At 37.6% G+C, this 12,369-nt stretch overlaps 1 protein-coding gene across 1 annotated transcript in view; it reads left to right on the forward strand.

Annotated features, from left to right (window-relative positions):
* PJA2 (praja ring finger ubiquitin ligase 2) overlaps nt 1-11,483 on the forward strand; it is a 33,254-nt gene extending 21,771 nt beyond the window's left edge. Inside the window, exons 4-9 of the mRNA XM_063422942.1 lie at nt 1,438-1,602; nt 3,045-3,230; nt 5,295-5,403; nt 9,599-9,704; nt 9,992-10,107; nt 11,306-11,483. Coding sequence (XP_063279012.1) covers nt 1,438-1,602; nt 3,045-3,230; nt 5,295-5,403; nt 9,599-9,704; nt 9,992-10,107; nt 11,306-11,386 — 763 coding nt within the window. The 3' untranslated portion in view covers nt 11,387-11,483. The remainder of the gene's footprint in view (nt 1-1,437; nt 1,603-3,044; nt 3,231-5,294; nt 5,404-9,598; nt 9,705-9,991; nt 10,108-11,305) is intronic.
* The last annotated feature ends 886 nt before the right edge of the window (nt 11,484-12,369 follow it).

Below are 12,369 nucleotides of genomic sequence, written 5' to 3' on the forward strand. Positions count from 1 at the left end.
CTGAAAGAGAACAAATTTGACAAAAACCAAAGGAGGAGTATTTGAAAGTGTGTTGGAAGTCATTCTCGGATTGTAAAATAGAGACAACTAAAACGAGAGATCTGAGTATTTCAGGTAGAGTATCTAAGATGAAATTGTAAAATATATGTTAAAAAACTTGATCAATAACATTCCAAACCAAACAAAACTCCCAATGCAAAACCAAAGAACTAAACAGAACAAAAGGTTAAAAAAAAGTCAATGTTCAGCTTTAGATGGTGTAATATGAGATGAATTAGACTACATATCAGAATTTCATAATAGGTATGATTTCTATTTTAATGGATTCATTAAAAGAGCCCAAAATTAATGAATATTCTCATTTCCATCACTGTTTTTTAGTCATCAAAATTGTGATAGAAAAATTTGTTCCTGCCTCAAATTAAAATGCTTATATGTAATCTGCACCTTGAACTTACTTATTCTTGTAAACCTTGCAGTGTATACTATGCAGTTTTTCAAAAGCACTTAAAATTCATTAAATTGGAAGTTCTATAGGCATATATTTGTAATATTTGATAAAGGGAGGAAATTAGTGAGTCTGTAGGTGTGGAGGTAACAATATACTTAAACAGTAGGGGTTTAGCAGATTAGAAAACTGCTGTGGGTATTGTGGATTGCTTTATAAAATGAGATTTAGTAAGCATGTTGGTTGTTTGCATGTATGTTTTCTCTAATGTTTTGAAGTGACATAGCTGGTTGACTATATTTTGAATTTCGGTAACTGTCACTGTGATGAATGAATCCTCTAAGTGCCATTGCCAATGGTAGTGGTAGTTCATTATTCCTAAGGTTTTGCTAGCACTACTATTTTGTTTAAGCTGCCCAAAGCTTATTTACTCCCCTTTTCTATGTGGTGGCCAAGGAAACTGTCTTTTCAAAACCCCCTGCCATTCATCTTGCTTGGGCTGGTGAATCAAATAGTTTGCAGTAAGTTATCCATTATATCTTTCTGTGTTTGAAAAGGTCATTCTATATGGCTTATATGTTCTGAGAGCCTTTGGCAGAGAGGTAAGGCTGACATTGATTATTATTTCTTATTCAAGCAGTGCCACTGCTGCTGTTTTTGTATTCTGGGAGAAAGATGTGTATATTGAGTCTGGTTTCTATTCTTGAGTTGTTTCCTGTACTGTACGTATGTGGCAAGGAAAGAACAAAGGTTTTTTGCAAAGTTGGATGGGTAGAATTTTTGAATTCTTTCTTACAAACTGTTTTTTTTTTAATCAACTCAGTACACTTGATTTGTAATGCATCTATAGATAGCACAAGATTAATTTCTCTTTTAAAAAAAAAAGCCTATATTGAGAGCAATGTTAATAGAAAAGTAGCAAATTGTTTGTTTTGTTTCCCCTAGAGCAATGTTTGAATTCATACTCTATTACCTTGTTTAAATTGCAGCTCAGAACGCAGTGAGGGAGAATGGCCTATGTCTCTGCTTTCCTATTTTACTGCTGTGGAAAAAGAGCAGTCCTCAAGTGATGAAAGCTGGGAGACTGTCTCCTGCAGGCAGGAGCATGACCCTGGTGTGAAAGAGGAGAGTACAGACTTCTGTTTCCAAGAAGGGTATGCCTTTATTTTGTTAACTAACTTTCTATAGCTTCTGACATCACCAGTAGTAGGGTATTCACATAGCAGTACACAAAATAACATCTAAAAGCAGTTACCATGCCAGTAACAATCATTTGCCAACATCACAATAATCTGAGTAGTTGTATGTATTTCAAATCAGGGAAAATATGACATTTCATGCAAGCAGTTCTGTGTGATGAAAAATACAGAAACAATGAGAGTGCATTGACATACAGCATCAATATGGTTAATAGACTTAATATATTGACTTTCAAAAGCCATTTAGGCAAGTTAATTGTTAAGATACACATTTTACATAAACATCTTTTGATACTTCTTAGAACTCCTTGAAAAGAATTTCTTTATCTCTATTTTATTGCTTCTCCTATTCCACTGCTGCTCCTTATTTTCTACAGCTCTATCAGGGATTAAAGTAAACTTGAATTACTTGCTTGCTCTAGTAACTTTAAACTTACTTTATTTTTCCAGTAATTCAGTACTTTATAAACTGCAGTTGCCTTTGCTATACAGCAAAATCTGTAGGTATATATAGCTAAGAATAATGTTCTTGGCTTTTTTCTAAGCATCTAATTTGTCTCTAGTTTGGATCTTTATAAAGCAAAGACCACACCTAAGTTCTTTCAGCTTCCTCCAGTCTTCAGTGCACAGTACCTGTTGCCAAGCAGTCCAGTTTGTTGTTAATGCTTTTAAGTGTTCTCCACATTCTTGGCTCTTGGAGAGCTAGTGTGACTTTATGAAAACTTCATGACAACTCTTCTCTTTCAGAACAACCATAATGGTGCCGTGTGCCTTTTAACTTTCTCATATATGAAAATGTATGCATCTTTAACATAATTCCTGTTTATTTTCCCTTTTATAAGGAAAGTGGGCCTCACAGCCAGCCATGACTCTCTGCATCCAGGTGACTTGTGCTCCTCTAGAATATCCAGGAATGAGAGGAGTCTTTATCTTGCAAGATAGCTTCTCTTGCAAGTAGTGGCTCTTTGCATTGCATTCGAGCCAAGCTTTGCCATGGAGGCTACTCTGGGACGTCAGGAAAATCTTTCTCCTTAATGCCTTTAGGAACTTGTAGATAAATAAGGAAATGAAATGTTTAGTACCAAATTTATTAACCGTGGCAGGGATGCTGGCTGTACTAGGGAAAATTCAAAGCGAACTGCTTACTGTATGGCCAGCCTGGAGCCTTAGACAAAACTTCTACAGAATCATGGGTGTTACTAGATTCTGAGACTGGAGCTGATACCACTGGGAATTTCTTGAATTTTTATGGCAAAAGCTAAATTTCTAATCTGTGACTCTGCAGTCTAGGAAACATGCCTGTTTAGCCTTCGTGTTATGTTTGGCTTTTGTTGCTTATGTATGTTTGTAAATTCTCTTAGCTTCTTAGTTTTAGCTTTTCATTTATTGTTATAAAGGGAGCAGACATTGTTGGAGGAAGGTGAAATTCCTTGGTTACAGTACCGAGAAGAAGTGGAAAGTAGCAGTGATGAGGAAAATGATCCCATTAGTGATTTTGTGCATCTTGGATTCTTCTTGTTGGATGGAAATAACAACCTTGAGGATGACTCCAGTGTGAGTGAAGACCTGGATGTGGAGTGGAGGTATGCATTTGATAGTTGTCTGCTTTAATTTCAGAGGTTTTGTAGTTACTGTTTTGTTTTCTATGTAAGATGTCAAAAGTACTCATCAGTATTCAGTTGCTTCAAGGACTGATAATTTCAGTTTTAAAGTTTAAGGTATTTCAGGTGCTATGTATCTTCTAATGAGAGGAAAGGGAACAGATTTGTTAAATCAGGCTGTGATTTGAGAAAATTTTGGTGCCTAAATATGCAAGGCATGGGTACATTTTTAAATTTAAATTTCAAGTGGAAGTGTAACAAAAATAAGGCAATATAAATGTAATCAGTATTCAAGTCAGTCCTGTTTTATAATTGGTCTTTTCCTCCTTTGAAACTGATGTTAGTCACTATAAATCTATTTTATTTCTCTTTGAAATGCTATGCACTTACCTAATATTATCATAATTTTGAATGCTTCACTCCATTTTCTGTCATTAGATTACTGAAAGATTTTGCAATCAATTTATTGTAAAAATGCTGCAAATACTAGGAATATAGTGGTTGGAGCCACATTCAAAATAGTATAATGTATAATAGCATAATGTGTTTGTTTTAGAATGTGATAGACAAAAGGCTTTCCAGTGATAGACATTAACACTTGCTCTCTTGTGCTTATTAAAATATAAACTCAAGTGTAGACAAACCAACACTGTTGTTTTCTCCTTGTGAAGTTATATTGTGGAAAAGCATAGAAGGGAATAATGCATGATAGTCCAAGCTAGAAGTAAGGCATGTATTCTTACACTGTCAGGCAGTAAGCTAGCAATGGAGTTGTGTGATAGGCACAGAAGCTGTGTTTTAAATGTTGGAGGTTAGCCTTGGTAAGCTTCCTAGTTACTAAAAACAGGAGCAAATATGTTGATGGTCTGTTAGGTTTTGTCTGCTGAGCTTATGCAGACCCGTACATCGTTTCACTTGTGCCTGTTTTAAGATTTAATTTCTGAATTTCTAAAACAGAACTCAAAGGAGCTGCCAAGCCATGAACTGTGACACATGATGTAATCAAAATCTGATTGTTAGTCATAAAATAACCTTAATAGCATATATATGAAACATATTAGCTGAACTTATGCCCTTTCACAGAAAAAACTCCCATCAGGATGTTCTGAAGTATATACTGTTAAAGTGTGGTACCACTGTGCTGGGACCAGGGGTAGGGAGCTGCAGAACTGCCTCTGGGAGGCTGGGGCTGCTCCATGTGGGATACAACTGGTTCCAGCTGGCTCCAGTGGACCCACCACAGGATGGGTCCTCTGGGAAAATACTAAAAAAGGATAAAAAATGCTGAACAGCAAGCAGTATGTGAGAGAGAAATGAGAATGATGTGAAAGAAGCAACCCTGCAGACACCAAGTCAGAAAAGAAGGGAGAGGAAGTGCTCTAGGTGCTGGAGAAGACTGTGGTAGAACAGATAGGGATTTGCTGCAGGAGCTGTGTCTGGGGAGAAGCCGTGCTGCAGTAGTTGGTGAAGGACTGCAGCTTATGGGGAAAAAAACCCCATGCAGGAGCAGGGAAACAGCATGAGGAGGAAGTAATTGCAGAGATGAACTATCCATGGACAGACCACAACCCTTGTTCCTTTCCCTGCCCTTCTTGGGATAGGGGAACTTAGAGGAGTCAGTGACGAAAGAGTGAAGTTGAGCCTGGAAATAAAGAGAGGACTAAGGGAAAGTGGTTTTAGTTTTTGTCTTTATTTCTCACCATTCAAACCCTTTTTTATTGGCAATAAATTCATAGAATCACAGAGCAGCCTAACTTCAAAGGAGACTTAAAAGATGATCTGGTTCAACCTTTCAATTAAATTAAGGCTTTTCCTGAATTGAGCCTGTTTTGCCTGTGGTGGTGATTGATGATTCCTGGCCTTTTTTCTTGACCCATGGGCCTTTAATCTCATTTACATGTCCAGTTGAGGCAGGGGAGGGAGAGATCAGCTAGCAGGGTATCTGGCTGTTATTAACAGGTGATGTGCAATTTGATATATCCAGACTTCGTGTTGTAACTATTTATTTTGAAAATAAGACCATGTTTCCTAACCCATGTTTTTCAGACTGCTTGATGAGTTTGGTGATGGCCTAGGACTTGCTCAAGCCATTCCTTACATGGAACCTCAATTTCTCACATTTATGGCACTAGAGGGACGCTTAGAAGCTGTGGAGGTATTAAAATATTTTTGATGGTCTTATATCAGTGATGTTTTGACACAAATATTTATAGTTGAGTCTTTTTCAACTTACTCTGAAAATGAGGAGAATAAGGGAAAAAATACTTTCCTGTGCTAGCTTGAACTTTCAGGTCTGCAAACGTGAAAATACATCTTGGAAGTTCTTTTAAAGGATGTACTACGGGAAGCCATTGATCAGTACCTATTCCTTTTAGTATATTTATTTTCTCGTAAGGCAAAGAAAGTTACTGGTTTCTACCAGTATAAACATACACATTTAATTCTAAAGAATTTTGCTAAATTCTCTACATAACAAAGGAAACCTTAAACTTGAATCTGTGCCTGTGAATTGTCACAGCTTTTTTTTTTTTTTTCACAAGAGTATGTTTTGATTTCTCAATTTTTTTTATCAGTAGAAGACTTTCCTGTGTTTGACTGTGTCTTGACTGTGTATTTTAAATTTAAAAAAAAAGTTTTAAAAAACTTGCCCAGTAAGCAACAGACAAAAAACCCAATCAGGAGAAGAAACCAAGTCAAAGAAAAGATGCCTTTTATCTTTACCTTATTCTATCCCATTTCACCTAATTTTGGATAGACAAAAGCATTTATTATCAAGAACCAGCGTGGTTATGATCTTTGTCTCTTGTTTATTACTTCAGGTTAGTCAATGTCAGAGTGAATATAGAACTAGCTGAAATCCAGTTTGATGCAGTGCGACAATTCTTGCACTGCCAGAAATCTCCCCTGCAGGGTGTTTGTCAAAATAAAAGTTAAATGATGTGTAGACATATAATATGGTGTTACAACAGCTGAACTGAATGTTTTGTGGATGACATAAGTATAGGGCAGCAAGGGGCAGTTTGACTGCTAGCACCTACTTTAAAGGGGTGAACAGAGCAGGCTGTATGTCACAGTGTACTTGCAGACAAAATACCAAGGGCACTTTGAAATGCTCTCTGAAGCTGGCAGACAGTGTAACAATCATAGATAATGGGAGTTTTTTCCATGGATGTGTGCAAAGTCAATGATTTTCTGAATAAGCTTCCTAGGTCTTTTCCAAGGCAGTGGAAGGGCCGTTCCCTTATGTTGGCAGTCATGCCATTCTCAGGTTTTGTGCGTCCCCCAAGGTGTATGGGAGGTCATCATTCATGATGTATCACAGGGCTTCTCCAGCTGTGTAGAGTCTTGTTAGCGTTACTCATTTAAAGACACTTCATAATTGTGGTCCGTTGATATCCTTATTGTAAAAGCAGTATTTTGAAGCTGTATAGAGAAAATTCTTGTCTCCTTCATAGCTGCTGCAATGAAAGAAAAAAACAGAACTGCAAAACTACATCAAAAAAAAAAAAACAACAAAAAAACAAAGAACTGCAAAAACAGTTGACTTCCTCTTTGCACCAAAGCAAGAGGATCTGTGTAGAGGGAAAACTAATCGCATCTCTTTTTTTCGTCTGCACATTAACACTTGAAGAGGAGACTGAGTTTATTATGACTCTTAGGCTTTTCTTTCTCATTTTTGTGTAACAACATATGCCCAAGTATTCTGTCAGAAGAAATGTGTGCAGTCCTGTCAGAGTGCCCTATAAAAGTAATCTTAGGTGATTATGTGCTTGGCTGGCTGAGGAGGTGCTGTAATTACATTTGTGTCACTAGGAGCCAAGCGTCACTGAACACCATTAGCAAGCAGAGAGATGACTACAGACATACCTGTGGTACAGGGCACTGTGAATGTGGAAAAGCCAAATCTGTGATGTAGCATTTGTGCTTGAAAAAAGCACATAAGGATGTGAAACTATGTTGGGCATAGAACTCTGACACATTTGGAATTAGTCAGCAGAAAGTGGTAACTGAGTAATAAAAGGAAGAGTTGTAAGGACTGTGACCACATGGACAACACAGGTTTTGAGTAAGAATTCCAAATATTCCCTTCAAATCTCAAGCAGAATATAGAGCATGTATTTTTACAGTATGAAGTAGTTACCGAAATTGTTCAGAAAGTATGAGCAAAATAATTTACTGTTGCTTTGAAATACTTGAAAGGGATGTGATGCAACAAAACATCCAGAGTTCGAGTGTATCTTAATTGGGGAGGAGGGAGTGGGAGAGATCTGTCCGAAATAATTGTGACAGGAGGGGAGAAGTAATGAAAATATTAGATACTTGTTTTGAAAAGCTATGTTCTATAAGGCTCCGGGTTGCCAAAAATTACTAGAATTTGTGTGTGATTTTAAGTATTTTTGTTCTTCCATCTCTTATAAAGAAACTACATAGCTGGGAGTTTCTGGTTTACTTCATTAGCAGTATAGAACAGCCTGGTTTCCTCTGCTGCATCAGTGACTTTAGAAGTATTTCCTGTGCCAGTTCACAGGTGTGGGGAGCTCAAACCCCTGTAGGCTGTAGCACTCTTGATTTTACAGAAAAAAGTCCAGCATTTGTTTTTTGGTACATGGAGAGGTAAGCAGTTACACAAGTAATAAGAGGAAGTACAGTTATTTTGAAGATACATCTTGTAAAAATTATAAAACACACACTGCTTTGGTTTGAAAATGTGGCTTTCAGCCTTAGAGTCACTGTAAGGCTTTGAGTATATGATGTTTCTTTTGTGTAGGTTTCAGAAGCAAGCAAGCAATATGCAAGCAGTATTCTCAAACAGATGTTTTCTGTGTGGGAATACTTAATGCTGGATATAAATACAGAAGTTTGACACATAAGTAATATTGCAACCTACTGTATCCCTGGGATCTTACCTAGTTTTTCCAGCTGTACTAGTTGCTCTGATTAAGCACTGTATTTTTACCTACAGTTTATTCTCAGACCACTGCAGTTGGAGCAAAAATCAAACACAAATACGAAAATCATCTTAATGTTAGTAAGGTAGTATTGTCTGCAGCACCAGAATTTGATGGGTATTAGCTGTAAAATTGGAGCAATGTGCTACTTTTGTAGGGGGCCTTGCACACTGCACTAGGGATAACCCCAGGTTTTCTCTTAAACTGACAGATTTCTATATGAGAACGTATGTGGCAGTAGGAGCTATAAATATTTCTTAGCTCATGCTGATCTCTCTTTGCCCCAAAGGTTTGACTGTAGGTATAAAACTGCTAGTTTAGATCTGTGGTAGGGTGGTAGCTTGAGCTACCTTATCACTGTGATCCAAGTCCAGGCATGTTTTCAGGTTGCAGCTGTAGTAACTTCAGGGTAAGTTTAAGAGGAAAGACTACTGAAGAGGTTTCTGTATAATCCAGTGTTTCTCTAGTATACAGAGCTTTTTAGTTAAGTGTATTCCCAACATTACGAAAATATGTACACTTCTTACTAAGAGAGTTTTTTGGCCAATAGAGTAAATAATTTTCAAGCTGATTAGAACAGTAAGTAATTGTACTTAAAGGATGTGACTAATTCACTCAGGGTGTGAACCCAGTGCTTCTGTGTTCTTGGTTCTTTAGTTTCAGCTTGTTTGCTGTTCAAACAGGTAGTACGTTTCTCAGAAAATCTAACATAACATTCTGAGTTCTGTGATTTTAATCCTTTTTTCTACTAAATATCCTTTTAATCTTACACAGTTGAATGTATGATATACACAGCAAATATATGCAGCAAATATGGTGTAGACTTCTAGTCTTAAAGATTTTGTATGGTAAAAAATTTGAGTTTAAAAAAAGTTACTTCAGAGCATTTTTTCTGTTTTAAGATTAGAAATATCTACATGGATCTTGGGGGTTTTATTTCTTGAAGTTTAGGTTGTTAGTGTAGCTGAGGTACTTAGTATTTTTTGTTTGTGCCTGAGTAATTCAATAGTTGGAGCCAGAAAACACATTAATAAGGTATTTATTTTCAGAAGCAAAATGAAAGTATGGTTTTAGATTGGCAAGCTTTATTACATTTTCAACTTGCTGCGTTTCCTGTAACTTTATAAAATTAACAAATGTTCATTGTACGTTAAGTTATGACGCTGTTCTCATACTCTAAGAATGCTTTAAAGGCCAGGCATTACTGGATTGACCTTCCATTTCATCTCGTTCATTAAAAAAATTAAAATTATGTAATGATTAGTTTGACAGACATACCTTCCATTTTAAAAAGTAATACTGCTAGAATTGGATTTCTTTTCTTGCTTGTTTCTTTGTTTTTTATGAAATGTTACATTTGTGAGTAAGAGAACTTGATCTCTGCTCACCCCTTTCACCCAGGCACAGTTGGAGTCTCTTACGTTTGATGTTGAACAGACTCGTCCACCAGCTACAAAAGAAACCATAGATTGTCTGCCGCAGATTATCGTCACAGGTGACTGCAATGGTATGGAAAAATAATGAAAAAGTAATTTCCCCAAAGTTTGTAAGAAAAAGTTCAACTTTCTCTAATACCATAGATGCAATATTTAAGTATACTTACTACATAATGCTGTTTTAAAATCTTTTGAATCTAAGTATAATTTTGATCCATTTGGAAAACTAATCTTTAATGGAATTACTGTGACTGTACTTTGTAACCATTAGTGATACTGTTGATAATATGTCTTTTAATTTGAGCTCATCTTAGATGTAAAACAAGGTACTAATGCTTTTTCTTCATCATGGGTTTAGGTCAAGAGCAGTGTTGTACTATCTGTTGCTGTGATTATGTGGACGGTGAAATCATAACAAAGCTACCCTGTCATCATTTGTTTCACAAACCTTGTGTAACTCTTTGGTTACAGAGAGTAAGTACTACAGGATTGATGGAGGATTTGTGGAGGCGTTGTGTATTTTGTATATTCTTCTGGGAAGAACAACTTTTAACTCTTTGAAAATGTGGGGTGAAATATGAAGAAATAACTGGCTGTTGAATTTATGCATTATGGAACAAAATTCTAGTGCAAATGAGGAAAGAAATTTACATTTGTACTCACCTGAGGGGCAATTTCTTAAATGGAAGGAATATTTCTATAGGGGAAAACAAGTTTCCCTTTACTCACAATGAAAGATATGGATAACTTATTTTGGTACAAGAAAAGCTTTCTTTATTCCTACCTTGAAGACAATGGAATAATTTTCTCTGAGAAGAGAAAAGGTTTTGCTCTGTCTTATCACAATGTCAGGCCTGTTTATGGTGACAGCTAAGGCTGGCAGAGGAAATACTGAAATGCTTGTAGATGAACTTCTTTTAAAATTACCATTAGTAATTCTATATGCTATTAGATTCCATTTTCATGATCTGTAATCAGTTTCCTTCCAAATGTCTTAAAAAGGCTTGCATCATGTGCAAAGATAGACTAAAACAACCATAATTAATGAACTGGTATGGTTTTTTTAGTTGGACTTGCACTCTCCTTTGTGTGCAATGCAAGCCTGGACTTGGTAGTTCTCAGTGAGCTTACAGTGTAACAAAATGTCCTCGAGAGTATAAGAGAAAGATTAATTGATTGTACCATGAGTGTCATATCAGAAGACCTCTAGCATGGAGAGTTGATGGATTTAGTTGATGAATTTATATATTTTTTAATGATAATGTTGATTACCTTATTCATTCTTGTTTTACACATCCTGCCTTTTTTTTCTGTTGTCATAGTAAGCTACTATTGCTGAAAACTAGGACAAAATAATTCCTCTTAGATTTTGGACTGTACCTAATTTATTTTTAATTCTTGCCTAAAAAAAAAAAAAGTCCCTCTCGTAAAATCAATGCTGTGAGGAACATGGAGAAAGCCTGATACATTTGCTGTGTAGCTGGTGTAAAAGCAAAATAAGTATTTGTTCTGAGTTTGTGTTAGCTGCCAGCTCCAGGTAGCTATGCACTCAAATTTGAGTTTGAGGTTGTGGAGACTCTAAATACTTCATAAATAATAACTTTTAGCTTTTCAATAGAATTGAATGCAAACTGTGAAAATGACCTGTGTTTTTTCTTTTCTCTTTTTGTAGTCGGGAACATGCCCTATTTGTCGTCATGTGCTTGCACCTGTGCTTCCTGAAGCAGCTGATGACACTGGTTTCTTTATTTGATTGATGATTCAATATCTTCTGTTAACATTGCTACAAGACCCTCATACTAGGGTCAGAAATAAAATCTGCTACCAAAATAAAAATGTAAATTTTGCCTGTTTTAATTATAATGTGGAAACAATTCAGTGTAAAATATTAATATATGGTCATGGATTGACTTGGATTGGAAGGAACTGTAAAGATGATCTGGCTCCAACCTCCCCTTGCTGTGGGCAGGGACACCTTCCTCTAGACCAGGATGCTCCAAGTCCCATCCAACCTGGCCTTGAACACTTCCAGGGCTGGGGCATCCACAGCTTCTCTCGGCAACCTGTGCCAGGGCCTCACCACCCTCACAGTAAAGAACTACCTCCTAATATGTAATCCAAACTTACTTTCTTTTTGTTTTGAAACCATTCCCCCTTGTCCTGTCACATGCTATTGTGAATAGGCCCTCTCCATCATTCTTGTGGAGTGACTAGAAGGCCACAATTAGGTCACCTCAAAGCCTTCTCTTCTCCAGGCTGAAAAATCCCAATTCTCTCAGCCTTTCCTCATAAGAGAGGTGCTCCATCCCTCTGATCCCCTTGGTGTCCCTCTGCTGGACTCTCCAACAGCTCCATGTCCTTCCTGTGCTGGCACCCCAGGGCTGGAGGCAGCTCTGCAGGTGGGGTCTGAGCAGAGCGGGGCAGAGGGGCAGAATCCCCTCCCTGCCCTGCTGCCCACGGGGCTTTGGGTGCAGCCCAGGACACCCTTGGCTTTCTGGGCTGGCAGTGCCCATGGCTGGCTCCTGTCCAGCTCTCACCCCCAGCACCCCCAAGTCCCTCTGGGCAGGGCTGCTCTGGGTCTGTTCATCCCCAGCCTGGGCTGGCCCTGGGGGCTGCCCTGACCCAGGTGCAGACCCAGCACTTGGCCTTGTTTAACCTGGTGAGATTGCCATGGGCCACTGCTCACATTTCTTCTGGATGGCATCCTGACCTTCAGGAGTGTCAACAGCACCACTC

The sequence above is a fragment of the Prinia subflava genome, chromosome Z (genome assembly GCF_021018805.1).
Source record: "Prinia subflava isolate CZ2003 ecotype Zambia chromosome Z, Cam_Psub_1.2, whole genome shotgun sequence".
Classification (NCBI taxonomy): domain Eukaryota; kingdom Metazoa; phylum Chordata; class Aves; order Passeriformes; family Cisticolidae; genus Prinia; species Prinia subflava.